Source organism: Oncorhynchus kisutch, linkage group LG1, assembly GCF_002021735.2.
Source record: "Oncorhynchus kisutch isolate 150728-3 linkage group LG1, Okis_V2, whole genome shotgun sequence".
NCBI classification, from domain to species: domain Eukaryota; kingdom Metazoa; phylum Chordata; class Actinopteri; order Salmoniformes; family Salmonidae; genus Oncorhynchus; species Oncorhynchus kisutch.
The window spans coordinates 36,921,971-36,936,745 of NC_034174.2; the positions used below are offsets into that span (position 1 = coordinate 36,921,971).

At 43.1% G+C, this 14,775-nt stretch overlaps 1 protein-coding gene across 3 annotated transcripts in view; it reads right to left on the reverse strand.

Moving 5' to 3' along the window:
• Positions 1–14,775, reverse strand: part of LOC109895256 (inositol 1,4,5-trisphosphate receptor type 1) — a 164,896-nt gene that overhangs the window by 21,381 nt on the left and 128,740 nt on the right. For all 3 annotated transcript variants that reach the window (XM_031822925.1, XM_020488886.2, XM_031822927.1), the window contains 9 exons: positions 13,221–13,404; positions 12,777–13,030; positions 12,025–12,225; positions 11,603–11,713; positions 10,813–10,908; positions 10,560–10,703; positions 10,245–10,352; positions 9,687–9,879; positions 5,919–6,041 (listed from right to left, as the gene is read on the reverse strand). In XM_031822925.1, coding sequence (XP_031678785.1) covers positions 5,919–6,041; positions 9,687–9,879; positions 10,245–10,352; positions 10,560–10,703; positions 10,813–10,908; positions 11,603–11,713; positions 12,025–12,225; positions 12,777–13,030; positions 13,221–13,404 — 1,414 coding nt within the window. The remainder of the gene's footprint in view (positions 1–5,918; positions 6,042–9,686; positions 9,880–10,244; positions 10,353–10,559; positions 10,704–10,812; positions 10,909–11,602; positions 11,714–12,024; positions 12,226–12,776; positions 13,031–13,220; positions 13,405–14,775) is intronic.

Consider the following 14,775-nt stretch of genomic DNA (forward strand, 5'->3'; position numbering starts at 1 on the left):
AGGCACACAAATCAGAAGCATAGACAGCCACATATTTAGCTTACTTTGATTAGACCCCATCTTTTAGATGTCACTGTACAAGACTTAACATAGGTGATAAATGATGTTGAAATGTTGAAGTTGAAATGGTGCTGGAATACATGCGGGAGCTTCTGTTTTCTTTGCGACTTTCAGAAACTCTCCGTGGTTCTAGATCTATATAGTAGGGTACATGCAATATGCTTTGTGGACTTCACAAATTGTCAAATAGAAACATAAATAAATAGCTTTTTATCTAGGACAGAGTGAGAGATCTACTTGGATGGGCCTAACGGGAGGGATATATAACCTGAAAAATAGCTGTTATTAGCAGAGTTTTGGAACTCTTTGTTATTGGTCTATTAACTTAGCGACTGTTGCTATATTTAGCGAGTTTTCAGACCCCTTCCAGCAACTTTTATTGGTAAAAGATTATAGTGATAAACTTAGCTACTTTTCAGGCTGCTTATGGGGAGTTTGGACACCGAGAGTGTCTATGGTTTTAATAGCATTTAGCAACTTTTCCCACTCAATTCTTCCGCAAACGAGAATAGGAGAAGCTGTTTGTGCAACATGAGTCACAGCAACGGCGCGCACACAGGTAGAGAAGCACAAGGCGAGGGGGTGTGATGCGTGAGAGTGGGCGAAAACGCAATTTTGGTCAATTGGTGCTGTGATGTCGTCGCAGCCTTGACAAAATGTCACCTATTGACTTCTAGAGACAAAACAAGGAGCCAATAGCGGATCACACTGAAAATGTTTTGCCAACACTGGTTGTACAATGATGTATGATACAAAACACAGGAAAACTTAATTTTGAGTACACTGGGCCATTAAGCATTAATTTACACAAAGACACACACACACATAAAGACACACACACACACCTATCTTGTCAGCCTACAATCCCCACTTACAAACAACAATCTCTCCACATAAGAATGATGTAATAAATAATGCAATAACGTTAGCTCATAGTTATACTGAAAGGCACTTGAGAATGAAAATGACGGTGCACATTAAGACCAAGAGGCTTTTCCCTGATCTCTGACTACCAGCAGCCACCTGGGGACTTTGAGGAGCTGCACTTTGAACTCAAACAGAGCATGTTACATAACCCTAAAAAAGTAGGACACACTTGAGTGTGTTTTCCTTAGTGGGGCTTTAGAGAGAAGCCTACCTGATGCTCCCCTTGATCCAGGGGTAAATCCTGGATTAATGTGACAGTCATAGGGTTTCATGTGGCTCTGCCGTCACTACCACCGAACCAATCGCATCCCCACCAGCACCAGCAGCCCCCCCCACCCCAACCTTGAACTAGGCATGTAACAAAGGGCCACGCAAAGACCTGGTTCTGTAACCAGCCCCATTCACTAAACCAGGAGCTTACTCCTGGCAGGTGTGTTTGTGTTAGTGATGAGGGGGGAGTGGGTGAAATCGATATTTACATATCGCAATATCATTTTGGATGATATTACAGTGTATCAATACTTTGTATCGATTTGTAAAATAAATTAAAAAGTAGCTGCGCCAAAACCTTTTCATCCTCCATTTTCTTTTGAAATAGTGAGCCAACATGTTTGCAGTAGTTTTATTTCCAAGACTGACCAAAACTCATTTTCTTACGCTCTCCCATCTCTCTGCAGCAGACATGTAGAGAGCAATATGTTTGGAACATCAAATCGCAATATTGAACCGCAATACATATAGAATCATGAGAATCGCAATAGATATCGTATCGGCACCTAAGTATAGTGATAATATTGTATCATGAGGTCCCTGGCAATTCCCCGCCCGTGTGTGACTGTGGTGCATGGGAACGGGGGTGGGAAATTAGGGCAGAAGAAAAAGAGAGGGAGAAGTAGAGAGAAGAGGTAGATAGACACGAGAGAGAGGGAAGACAGAGGTAAAGAAGGAAGAAGAGGAGCAAAAATGGAAAATAAAAATAATGAAGGGAGACAGCAAGAGAGAGAGAGAGAGAGAGAGGAGAAAGAAGAGCGAGAGAATGACAGTTACTCCCTCCCTCTCACATGACAGGTGCCACTTACATAACTACCACTGCCTCTAAAAATATTCTACTGAAAGATTCATGACTGACTGGCTGGGGGCTGCTGGAGGGGTGTGTGTGTGTCCGACCCCCAAAAATCTTGTGTAAATATGTAAATATTTGTAATAGCGTGTGTATTTGTAAACACACAAGAACTAGGCCAAAGGTATGTGGGGTGTCACGTGATACCCTCTCCCTCTTCACACAGCTCTACTGTAGGGAGGGAAATGCACACACAGGCACACTGGGATGTACTATGCTGTAATACTGCTGTAGTCAACAGGAGAGGCCTCACCCACAGCCATTCTGCTCCACTCAGTTTTCTTATTTTTCCTTTATACTTTTACAAACTCTTATTTTCAATGACGGCCTAGGAACAGTGGGTTAACTGCCTTGTTTAGGGGCAGAACGACAGATTTATACATTGTCAGCTCGGGGATTCGATCTTGCAACCTTCCAGTTACTAGTTCAACGCTCTAACCACTAGGCTACCTGCCACCCCAGTAATTACCTCATCTCTGACCGTACTGGGTAAACGGCCTGTATCGCAGCACTCTCTGGATAAGACTAATGTCAATGAGCCAATGTATATGAACTTTCCACATTAGAAAGGGCCTTGGACGTTTTTGAGTGTTATGCATTTCTTCAAGTGTTTGAACAGAACTGGGTGCATCAAAAGAGGTTAGCTTTAAGATGTGCTTTACAGAAGCCAATGAAAGGTTGTGCTGAAGTGTTTAAATGGCTCAGTGAAGAACGGGGACAGTGAGTGAGTCCTGATCCCAGTCAAGTGACTAGAGGTCACTCTGATGAAAAGAAAAATGCATAGACCAGCACACATTTTAAGCTGGTCCATGCCGGCCATGCTGGTCTACTTTGTTCTGCTGGGAAAACAGCATGGTCTAGCTGTTTATGCTAGCAGACCAGCCTTCTTAGTTTTTTCACTGGTGACAAGCATTCATTGTGTTTTTACTGGTGACCAGCCTTTGTTGTGTTTTCACTGGTGACCAGCCTTCATTATTTTTTTGGGGCTGATCTCTGTCACCCTCACTGACCTGATGGTATGGCAGGAAGTTTTCTGCCAACCAAGAGGTTGAGGCAAGGTAAGGTGGGGTCCCAAGTGTGTTCATCAACGAATGCTTAGTAGTTGTCAACTAATGTTAAAAGCTTTCTTGTAATCAGGAAAGTTTGGTGAAGGTACACTGAGCTTCTGGCAGCTAGTTGCAAGTAAGTTACTTCATTTGACAATAACTTACCGACATCTGGGTGCCAGTGAGTTACTAGCTGTTACTGGCTATTAAGTTACTGTGAATTTTACAATAACTTACTGACATCTGGTTGCCAATTGGGTAACTCAAAATTCACAGCAACTTCCAGGCACCTGACTTAAACAGTAACCTCTTAACAGTGCAGCTCTTTAATGTCACAAAGCTCTAACAAAGACTGCAGAACTGACAGTGTTTAAAGAGGTACTCAACCTTCGACAACATAACCATCAACCACCTAAACTGGTACTACACTTCCACTGACAGTTGTCAAAAATATATTAGAAAAAGCCGCCCAAATATGCTAATGAGGCCCATTGATACATTGCCCCCACCTACATTTCAAAATGCAGTGGTGATAGTACCTTATATTCAAAATATTGGGTAAAAAAATGAACCATTATACTAGATTATCCACACATGTACCCTAAAAGGAACCAGTACCCGGTGAGTTCCTATGTGTACCTCTGAAGGTACCTTATGTGTACCTTTGACCTTTTTGTACCTAACTGTATCCTAATCTTGAGATTGTGTGGATATACATTCTTGGTAATAAAGATGTGCCTGGTGGCACTGCTAAAACAATAATGCACTTCCACCCAAAAGCTTGCAAGTTCAAATCCCCAAAGCATTTATGCACACTTCACATCAAGTGTCCCTAAAAGCACTGCTATTTTTACATTGTTGTTGTCAGATAATCAAACAATTATTGACTTAATTCTGGGCACATTTTAGCAAAGCGCAGAAATGTATTCTTGCCATTAAATGTGTGGGCAAATCTCTGTCATATCCACAGACCTGCTGGCGTAGCAGGAAATTCTAGTCAATAGCAACCGAGAGGTTGTGAGATTAAATCCCAAGTTAGGTATCGTCTCAAGTAACCAGCATTTTACAGCAACACCTTTATTCAGCTGTAAAAATACAGTAACTTGTTGTTCACCTTACTTTCACTGCAACCAGTAGCCTGTATCGTACCATAAAATGACAGGAACTTAAACAGTGTAGCATTTCATTGCATAAAAGGAAAACATGGTGGAGAGGGAAATAACAGGATGGTTCTTCACAACCATCACAGCAGTAATGAACCCTTCCACTCAAAATGTTTTAGAAAATAATAATGTTTATACATGTCACCCTCAGCCCTGACAAGGAACCCCGAAAAAATATAGTTTGTATATTCTGCTCCAGCATTGTCTAGTAGCTGGTCTGCAAAACCATGCCCATCATTATGATATTTCCCAGCATGCTCTATTGCAGATTGAGTTATAGAATTATTTGTTTCAATATCTGTGTTGTTGCATGTACATTGACTGATGAATTAATCAATTCATTGATCTTATGGTACACAAAGAAACATAACATACATTTTTCTAAACTAATCAAATATGTTAGTTGGATATATTGTACCCGTTACTGAAATGGTTGTTCCAGTTTAGGTTGTCTCATTCATTCACTTTTTATTCCTAGTGGTCATTCTAAATGCATATTTTGGGTGAATCAAAGTTCAAAATCGTTGGATGTCCTCACTCAGGTTAGAGTCCAATAGGAACGAGACATCACTTTGCAAGTGAGCATAATGTGACTTGATGTTGGTTTTGTGGTCACTTTGCAAGTGAGCATAATGTGACTTGATGTTGGTTTTGTGGGTGACAAGCATATGCTGGTACGTCCAGTGTCCAAAACACAGTGAAGGCTGGTCACCAGCCTATGCTGTTTTTTTCAGCAGGGCAACGGGTCAGAGGGGAAGGAAGGTAGGAGATTACTGGGCCAAGGGAAGTTTGGGAAGTGAAGGCCAGCAAAGGATTGTGGGTGACTTTTCTGAGGCCAAAATGTCAAAAATATTTTTATTTCTGAACCACAAAGATCAGAATGCCCAATACATACACTTACTGGTACACCGTTTGGAAATATTTACTGTTGTTGTGCACTCATAATGTTCCATAGTGCAAAAGTAGCTGTGTTACAAACACAAAAGAGCACGAAGGAGAAAATCTTAGCAATCCAGTTGCACTGAGATACATGTAGAAGTCCAAGTGATGCAGTGCAACTGGGCTGGATCATACCACCGTTTTTGGCCCTCAGTGTTGTGTGTGCGGCTCACGCAACCTTCCTCTGACCCGATGTTCTACAGCAGCACCTCAAAGGGATATACAAACTTGCTTGATCTCTGAGGGGAACAGAGCCGTGGCCGGAGTGCCCACATAAACAGACCATGGCTCAACACACATGAAAGAATCAGCAATGGAAACAGCGGAAACCTGAAATCTCTTAACTCCTTCATGTACAGGGAAGAGTCTTAGCACTGACTGAAGATACAGATGATGTCCCTAGTGAACAGCTACAGTATGTGTAGACAATGGTTCATTTGTAAAAGTGTTTTCTTACCAACACTACACGCATATACACTGTAAACACATATCCTGTTGTTTTTACAGTATCTTACTGGCAGCCAGTTGCCTGTAAGCTACTGTTTAAAAAAAGTACAGTATGTTACCATCATTTCCAAAGAAACTTTGGTTTAACAGTACATTACCGTAAAGTTTATACAAAATGTAAATGTCGAAAGTCAGGGTCGCTGGCAGGTGACTGACCTTCACGCAAACCCTCCAGGGGGTAGAAGAAGGCCACCAGGAGGTTCATGAGGACGGCCAGGTTGAAGGAGATGTTACTCCAGAATGACATGTTTCTGGAACACCAGTACAACACGGGCTGGGCTAGAGGAGAGAGAGAGAGAGACAGAGAGAGAGAGAGAGAGAGAAAGAGAGACAGAGAGACAGAAACAGAGAGAGAAAGAGAGACAGAGAGACAGAAACAGAGAGAAAGAGAGAGAGAGACAGAAACAGAGAGAGAGAGAGAAAGTCAGAGAGAGTGACAGAGAGAGAGAGAGAGAGGTAGCGAGAGAGAGGAGAGAGAGAGGTAGCGAGGTAGCGAGAGAAAGGAGAGAGAGGTAGCGAGAGAGAGGAGAGAGAATCAGAGAGAGAGAGAGAGAGAGACAGAGAGAGAGACAGAGTCAGAGGAGAGAGAGAGAGGTAGAGGTAGCGAGAGAGGTAGCGAGAGAGAGGTAGCGAGGGAGAGGTAGCGAGGTAGCGAGAGAGAGAGAGAGAGAGAGAGAGAGAGAGGTAGCGAGAGAGAGAGAGAGAGAGAGAGAGGTAGCGAGAGAGAGAGAGGTAGCGAGAGAGAGAGAGAGGTAGCGAGAGAGAGAGAGATGTAGCGAGAGAGAGAGAGAGGTAGCGAGAGAGAGAGAGAGGTAGCGAGAGAGAGAGAGAGGTAGCGAGAGAGAGAGAGGTAGCGAGAGAGAGAGAGGTAGCGAGAGAGAGATAGAGGTAGCGAGAGGTAGCGAGAGAGAGAGAGAGGTAGCGAGAGAGAGAGAGAGGTAGCGAGAGAGAGAGAGAGGTAGCGAGAGAGAGAGAGAGGTAGCGAGAGAGAGAGAGAGGTAGCGAGAGAGAGAGAGAGGTAGCGAGAGAGGTAGCGAGAGGTAGAGAAAGGTAGAGAGAGGTAGAGAGAGAGCGAGAGAGGTAGAGAGAGAGCGAGAGAGGTAGAGAGAGGTAGAGAAAGGTAGAGAGAGAGAGAGGTAGAGAGAGAAAGGTAGAGAGAGGTAGAGAAAGAGAGAGAGGAAGAGAAAGAGAGAGAGGAAGAGAAAGAGAGAGAGGTAGAGAAAGAGAGAGAGGTAGAGAAAGAGAGAGAGGTAGAGAAAGAGAGAGAGGTAGAGAAAGAGAGAGAGGTAGAGAAAGAGAGAGAGGTAGAGAAAGAGAGAGAGGTAGAGAAAGAGAGAGAGGTAGAGAAAGAGAGAGAGGTAGAGAAAGAGAGAGAGGTAGAGAAAGAGAGAGAGGTAGAGAAAGAGAGAGAGGTAGAGAAAGAGAGAGAGGTAGAGAAAGAGAGAGAGGTAGAGAAAGAGAGAGAGGTAGAGAAAGAGAGAGAGGTAGAGAAAGAGAGAGAGGTAGAGAAAGAGAGAGAGGTAGAGAAAGAGAGAAAGAGAGAGAGGTAGAGAAAGAGAGAAAGAGAGAGAGGTAGAGAAAGAGAGAAAGAGAGAGAGGTAGAGAAAGAGAGAGGGGTAGAGGGAGAGAGGTAGAGAGAGAGAGGTTTAGAGACAGATGTAGAGAAAGAGAGGTAGAGAGAGAGAGGTTTAGAGACAGATGTAGAGAAAGAGAGAGAGAGGTAGAGGTTTAGAGACAGATGTAGAGAAAGAGAGAGAGAGGTAGAGGTAGATAGAGAGAAGAGGGAGGGAGGGAATGAACATGAAGTTACACATTTTACCAATAAGAGTGAATCTATTGGACATTTGTTTGTTTGTTATGAAACTGTACAGCAGGCTCTGTATATTCTGTAGTATGTATAGCTGGAGGCCAGAGGTGTGTGTGTGTGGCTGAGTGCTGTGTGATACAGTACGAGTCACTGATACACTGTAAGTGTGAAACAATAGAACGGTTCAGTACTAAAGCACAAATACATTCTTATAATATAATTAAATGAACAAAGATGATACTTTTACTGCTGTTCATGTTGGTTTAGGATACAACCTTTAGACATGTCACTGTAACCTTTCCTCTACTGAGGCTGGCTGTCCCCTCCCCACAGCTGACAGTCAATCTGGCCTGTTGGCACAGTTTATTGACGCTATTGGTGTGTCACTATTCTGATTCAGTTTGGTTTTATTGGAAAAGAAGACATAGATGAGGGACTTTTCTCGCTTGTCTGACAGTGAGGAAAAAGTGTTTAGGCATGTGCTTGTGTGGATGCTCAGTGTGTGTGTTTGTGTGTGTGTGTTCTTAGTAGTGAGTCATACAGTTACAGATGTTTCACACCTCAGTGGAAATTCCCCAACAGCCCACTGACAGACAGTGGAAAGAAGAGCTATTAGGGTAAATCCATTTGAATTCAATCACCTTTTGACTGCATCCCCTTTGAATTGAAACAAAAAGTTCCATCCATATTTGACCATGGCAGTACTACTCAGAAAGTGACTTTTTGGACCTGAACGCTAAAACATTCCAGAGGTAAAGGTGCTTAGGGCGTACCTATTTTGCATACCCCGCCATACCATGAGACATCCATGTCTTTATCACTGGAAATGTAAACGGATAAGATATACACCACCATTCAAAAGTTTGGGTCACTTAGAAATGTCCTTATATTTGAAAGAAAAGCACATTTTTTGTCCATTGAAATAACAAAAAGTTGATCAGAAATACAGTGCAGACATGGTTAATGATTATTGTAGCTGGAAACTGCAGATTTGTTATGGAATATCTACATAGGTGTACAGAGGCCCATTATCAGCAACCATCACTCCTGTGTTCCAATCGCATGTTGTGTTAGCTAATCCAGGTTTATCATTTTAAAAGGCTAATTGCCCAATAGAAAACCCTTTTGCAATTATGTTAGCACAGCTGAAAACTGTTGTCCTGATTAAAGAAGCAATAAAACTGGCCTTCTTTAGACCAGTTGAGTATCTGGAGCATCAGCATTTGTGGGTTCGATTACAGGCTCAAAATGGCCGGAAACAAAGACCTTTCTTCTGAAACTCGTCAGTCTATTCTTGTTCTGAGAAATGAAGGCTATTCCATGTGAGAAATTGCCAAGAAACTGAAGATATCGTACAACGCTGTGTACTACTCCTTTCACAGAACGGCACAAACCACACAGATGGTTGAGGTCCACATATCAGATAATGTTGACTTGAATGGGAATATTTGTTGTTTTTATGTCTCTGTGTCCAGTATGAAGGAAGTTGGAGGTCATTTTGCGAGCCAATGCTAACTAGCGTTAGCTGGAAGTCTATTGGTATCTGCTAGCATGCTAGTTGATACCCATAGACTTCCAGTGGATAGCATAAAAATGGTATCCACGAGTTCATCTGACTCTGGGGATGTAGATAATGGGCCTCATTGCAAAAATCCCAAAGTATCCGTTTAAAGGTTTAAAACTTTAATTTTAAATGATATTAAACTCAACCGTTTATCTTTTCTAGTGTTGAAGATGTCTCATGGTATGGTGGGGAAAATGTGTAAACTTTGAGTCACTTTCTGACCACTTCTTCCCCATGGGCAAACATGTACGTAAAATTATGTTTAAATCAAAAGGGATGCTGTCAAAACGTGACTGAATTCAAATGGAATTACCCAAAAGGGAAACACTAACTTCTGTCAAAACAGTGAGAGGATGACACTCGCTCTCTTAATACTATCCCTGCGACAGCTCCTCTGGGTCACATCATTAGATCACTAGGAATTACTGCGAGGTTTTGGCATAACTTCTTATTAAATGTTTTCTTTTGACTGCATATAGTTAATGCAGTCACATTTCACTGGAAGTAGAGTAATATAATGAGTCCTGAGAAGCCATTTGGAAGAGCTAGCTACCTCTTAGTTTCTTCTGCCAGTTCATCTCATTGAAGAGGTCCTCTGCGCTAAGGAAGAAGTCATTGATCTTGCTGCCCTGCTCGTCCCTCTCAGTGGTGTAGTACACCCTCAGTTTGGACTCACAGGTCAGGAACTCACAGATGTTGGGCACAGGGAACACTATCTCCTCCATGGTTCGGTCATGACGCACAATCTGAGAGGAGGACACACACAGGAACACACTCAGTCAATGTCAGCTCTATGGGTGTGGAGTGGACCAGCCACCTAGCCCCTGGTTGGAGAGCACTCATGTGGCTGGACAGTGGAATTTAGCTCCAGGCTTTTGAGTATTTCCATTAAACCACATCAGATTAAGAGGAACTGAAATCCCTCTATGGCAGTTTCCCCAATGCTGGTCCTGGAGACCCAAAGGGGTGCATATTTTGTTTTTTGCCCTGGCACTAATAGGACCAGTATTACGAAACACTTCCCTATGGCAAAAACATTTTTCTTTGTCAATGACAGTTAAAGATATCCAATTAATACACTGTGTGAGTGTGTTTGACTGATGTCACTGACCTCTATCTGAGCAGTGTGTTTGGCGTAGAACTCCAGAGCCTCGTCTCCCTCTCCGTTGGTCCCTCCTGGTTTCAGCATCACCTGCAGCTCCTTGTTGTGGCGTGCCAACTACAGGGGTCCAAGTCAAGTAAGGGGTCAAATCGCTCATGAGAAGTATAGCAGGCAAAACTGCATCTGACTGTTGTGTGAGAGCCTCAAATGGTTGTGTCCAATAGTTGAATGTAATATCAATCAATTGTGGATCAAATGGTTGGTTATTCAAAAAACGATGTCCTTCTAAATGTGTCATTATGATAACTAGGCCCTGTCCTCTACCTGGTGGGCCAAGATGTAGATGTTGTGGCCCACGTTCCTGGGGGAGGCAGCATCATGCTCCTCCTCCTCCCCGCTGTCGTCATCCTCTTCGGGATCCTCAAACTCCACCTCTCCCTGCAGGTAGGCCTTCTTGATCACATCCACCTGAGGATCTCACCACCACCCAGACAACAATTACCTTCATTGCCCTATACCTGTGTGGGGAGACTTATGGGTGCAATTTAGATTTTTTTGGGGGGGGAAATGGGCTCACCAGCTCCTTAGGTCTCATGTTGTACAGGATTCTCTCAGCATTCTCACTGTCATGGCGACTCTCCATGATAGCCAACAACAATTTGGAGGCATTGTTCTGAGAGAGCGAGAGAGACACTTACAAAAAAACTTTTGTCTTTAATAAGACATCCTCATTACACTAAAAACACTACAGAGAGAGAAAGAGAGAAATAACTGAGATAATGGTTTGTTATCATGTAAACGTTATGCCATAGTCATGAGATACGTATAAAGTTGAAAATCAAATCTTTCTAAGCCGTTTCTGTTCCTCCTTCCAAAGAAAACAGGCAGAATCCACAAGGCTTAGAGGGAAAATGCAATCTGCAGATATTTGGTTTGGCACCAAAGGAGCTAGCTTAGGAGAGATTCATGAGTTGTCTAGGTTTCAAAAGCAGCAGCACACTGTTTGTGAAGTTCCACTCCGGGATAGAGTATCTACTAGAGTAGGGAGTAAAGTAGCTTTTACTACTAGGTCCAGTGTGGAGACCCAGCCTATGTTTTTATTTATTTTATTTTACCTTTATTTAACCAGGCAAGTCAGTTAAGAACACATTCTTATTTTCAATGACGGCCTGGGAACAGTGGGTTAACTGCCTGTTCAGGGGCAGTACGACATGTCAGCTCGGGGGTTTGAACTCGCAACCTTCCGGTTACTAGTCCAACGCTCTAACCACTAGGCTACGCTGCCGCCCCAAAATGTCCAAAATGGCACCCTATTCCCCATATAGCGCACTACTTGTGACCAAAACCCTTTGAGAGGGAGGCCTCACCTTGAGTTCAAGCACCAGGTCCATCCTCTTCTTCCCCAGTGGGTTGATGTCATTCAGGATCAGGGCGATGATGATGTCAATGCCATTGGACTCATGGGTGGCGATGCAGTTCTGCAAGGAAACAATAAAAGTCAATTTTATAAATGCGCTGCATGGACTACACTAGGTCACTAGTTATCCATGTCAGGGCCCTCTCAACCTATCCATAGACAGTATTAGTAGTATGGATGACAAATAGAAGTGGACCCAGGATAGGAGTCCATAACTGCTTCATATGGTATGCATATGTGCTTGTAGCTAGTTCTTACGGGATGGGCCCACTGTATCTGTTTGTAGTTCTAATGACAAAATGACACAGGCCCACAGTTAGTTGGTTCTAATGACAAGAGCCCATACATAGCTGTGGTTCTAAAGGCCAGTACCTGGTTCTCGTGGCAGGGTCCTTGGCAGTACTCGGTCAGGCTCTCCACTGTCTGGTTGATGAGAGCCACGTTCTTCTCATTGATGTAGAGGCCCAGTAGACCCAGGCCTCCCGTGGTGCTGCCACAGATACAGTCCAGGAACTGCAGCGTCTCACACACCAGATTATAGTTGTTCTTATTGTTCTGACACCGCAGAAAGTTCTGGAGAGGGACCAAGGGAGGGTAAGAATACAGCGGTTTGCACATTTTATACATAACATTTTTTATTTCATTCAGAAAAAATTACATTACGTAAAGTGTGACTCTGAACTAAAGAACATTCCAGTTAACATCAAACTGAGGACAGGATGACCCTGACTCCTTAAAACACAGAGAATATCTATACATGAGTCACTGGGTAATCAGCGCCATAGTGTTGAGCTAACAGTTAGATTGAAGACGTGACCACCAGGCCTCCATTAGTGAATAGAACCATCGATCTCATGACTCCCATATCATGTACTGACTACGCACTTCATGTTCATTCACAGCCATATTAAATGGCTCATAGAACACAACGCAGAAAGTCCTAACATTTACATTTTGGTCATTTAGCAGACATTCTTATCCAGAGCGACTTACACAATCGACCACTGCGAACTAAAGACATAGCGGTGAACTTCATAACTATTGCCATATAACATGACTTGTCCTGCTAAGAGGCTAGCTGTGAGGGCTAGCTCCCCTGATGTTGGGCTGGCTGAATAACTGACCTGCAGGTCTCGGTTGTGGTTCTCACAGAGCAGCTGGAGGAAGCGCAGGATAGGCTGCATGATGACAATGATGAAGCTCATCTCTCCATCTTCCTGGCTCTTGTCCCCGGCGCTGGGCGTGCCGTCTGCCGCCGAGAAGTGGTCCTCTGGGTCAGCCTCACGGCGGTACGAGTTGAAGGCTTTCTTAGTGGCCGACGATGCCTCCAGCAGCTGCTCTCTCGCTTCCTCTGTCACCACCACCGCTGAGTCTTTGGCTGCAGAGACACAGGGATGACAGAGGAACCAAACTAGGTATTGGGGATAAAATTAAGACTTCTTTGTGGCAGCTAGTATTTATTGCTAAAGTGTTCAGAGAAAAACAAACCTTAGATCAGTGTCTAGGGGTAACTTCATCCTACTCTCTTAAAATGCAATAACTGACAATAAAATAAGTTGACCTCTGACCTTTCTTGCGGATGGGCACTTCCTTGTCGGGGGCGTCGTCGTCCCTCTTTCTGTTGCCGAGGTCGCTGGTGTTGACTGTCACAGTGGCTTTGATCTCCAGCTGGGCCAGCTTCATCCGGTCGTAGAATACCCGGAAAAACTTCTCAGACTTCTTGTCCTCCGTCAGACGGCAGAAGAAGGAACGCTAGTACAAAGGAAGCCAAGTAAAGGTACTGGGAAGTAATGTTATTTACAACAAAAGGTTACAAGGGAGGAACGTTCATTTCCGTCATGTGAATGCTTGTGTATTGTTGTGTGTAGCCTTCTTCACCAAATTGAGTACACTAGGCGTTATTGTTGATGGCTCAGTTGGTTACTTGCAGCGTATAGTGTTCGCAATAGCACAGTTCTGGGTTTGATTCCTGCATGACAACAATACATGTGATAACTGTAAGACAGCTTTGGATAAAAGCATCTGCTAAATGTCCCTTTCGCTAAACAAAGGTTCAGGTAATTCAAATTGATCAAAATAAGACAGGTCTGCACTACTGTGTATACAGTACCACCAAGTACATATCATAAACATATACACTTTCTGCTACAAGGGCAATTCTGGTAATGTATGTAGTTACTGTAACACTGAATATTACCATGGAGATTACCTAAAGTCTCCTATTTAGACAACTTGTTTGATTCGGGCAACCCAAATTTGTCTGTCACACTGCCAAATGGTGAAGCGGGTTATTTGACCAAGAATGAGAGTGATGGAGTGCTGCATCAGATGACCTGGCCTCAACAATCACCCGTCCTCAACCCAAATGAGATGGTTAGGGATGAGTTGGACCGCAGAGTGAAGGATAAGCAGCCAACAAGTGCTCAGCATATGTGGAAATTCTTACACAGGGACACGAAGTTAATCTTAAATTAATCATTGTTTATTTGTCAGCGCGCTGGAGAGGTTCCAACAAACTTAATGCACCATAGTGAATGTGTCAGAAGCTCTGCCTGGGCAGTCCCAGCAGTTGTCTTATATACGGCTATACACAGACAAGCTATATTTGCATGATGTTTCATTCATGTGACAGACCAATCAGTATTCATAACATGTGACTGAGCAATATCTCACCAGGTTTCTTCTCTCTAAACTGAGACCTTGAAACTAAGATATATTTTGTTTGTTCTGAAAACAAGGTCTGGGTGTGCTGCCAAATTGCAGCTACTGATAGTGAGGATTTGTACAGTCAGCCACTTGCAAACACATATTTGTTTATAGAACAGTACATGTTCATAGAACACAGAAATTAGTTATAAGGAAAGAACAAACATGAAAACGTTTTGGAAAAGCATTCCAGGTGAAGCTGGTTGAGAGAATGCCAAGAGTGTGCTGTCATATAGGCAATATTTATATTTGAAGAATCTCAAATATATTTTGATTCGTTTTAAAAAAGGGTTATTACAGGATTCTATATGTATTATTTCATAGTTTTGATGTCTTCACTATGAGTAGGTATGTCCAAACTTTTGAGTTTTAGTCAAATATTATATGTTCGGGCCCTCCGACCATCCGCTCAAGAAA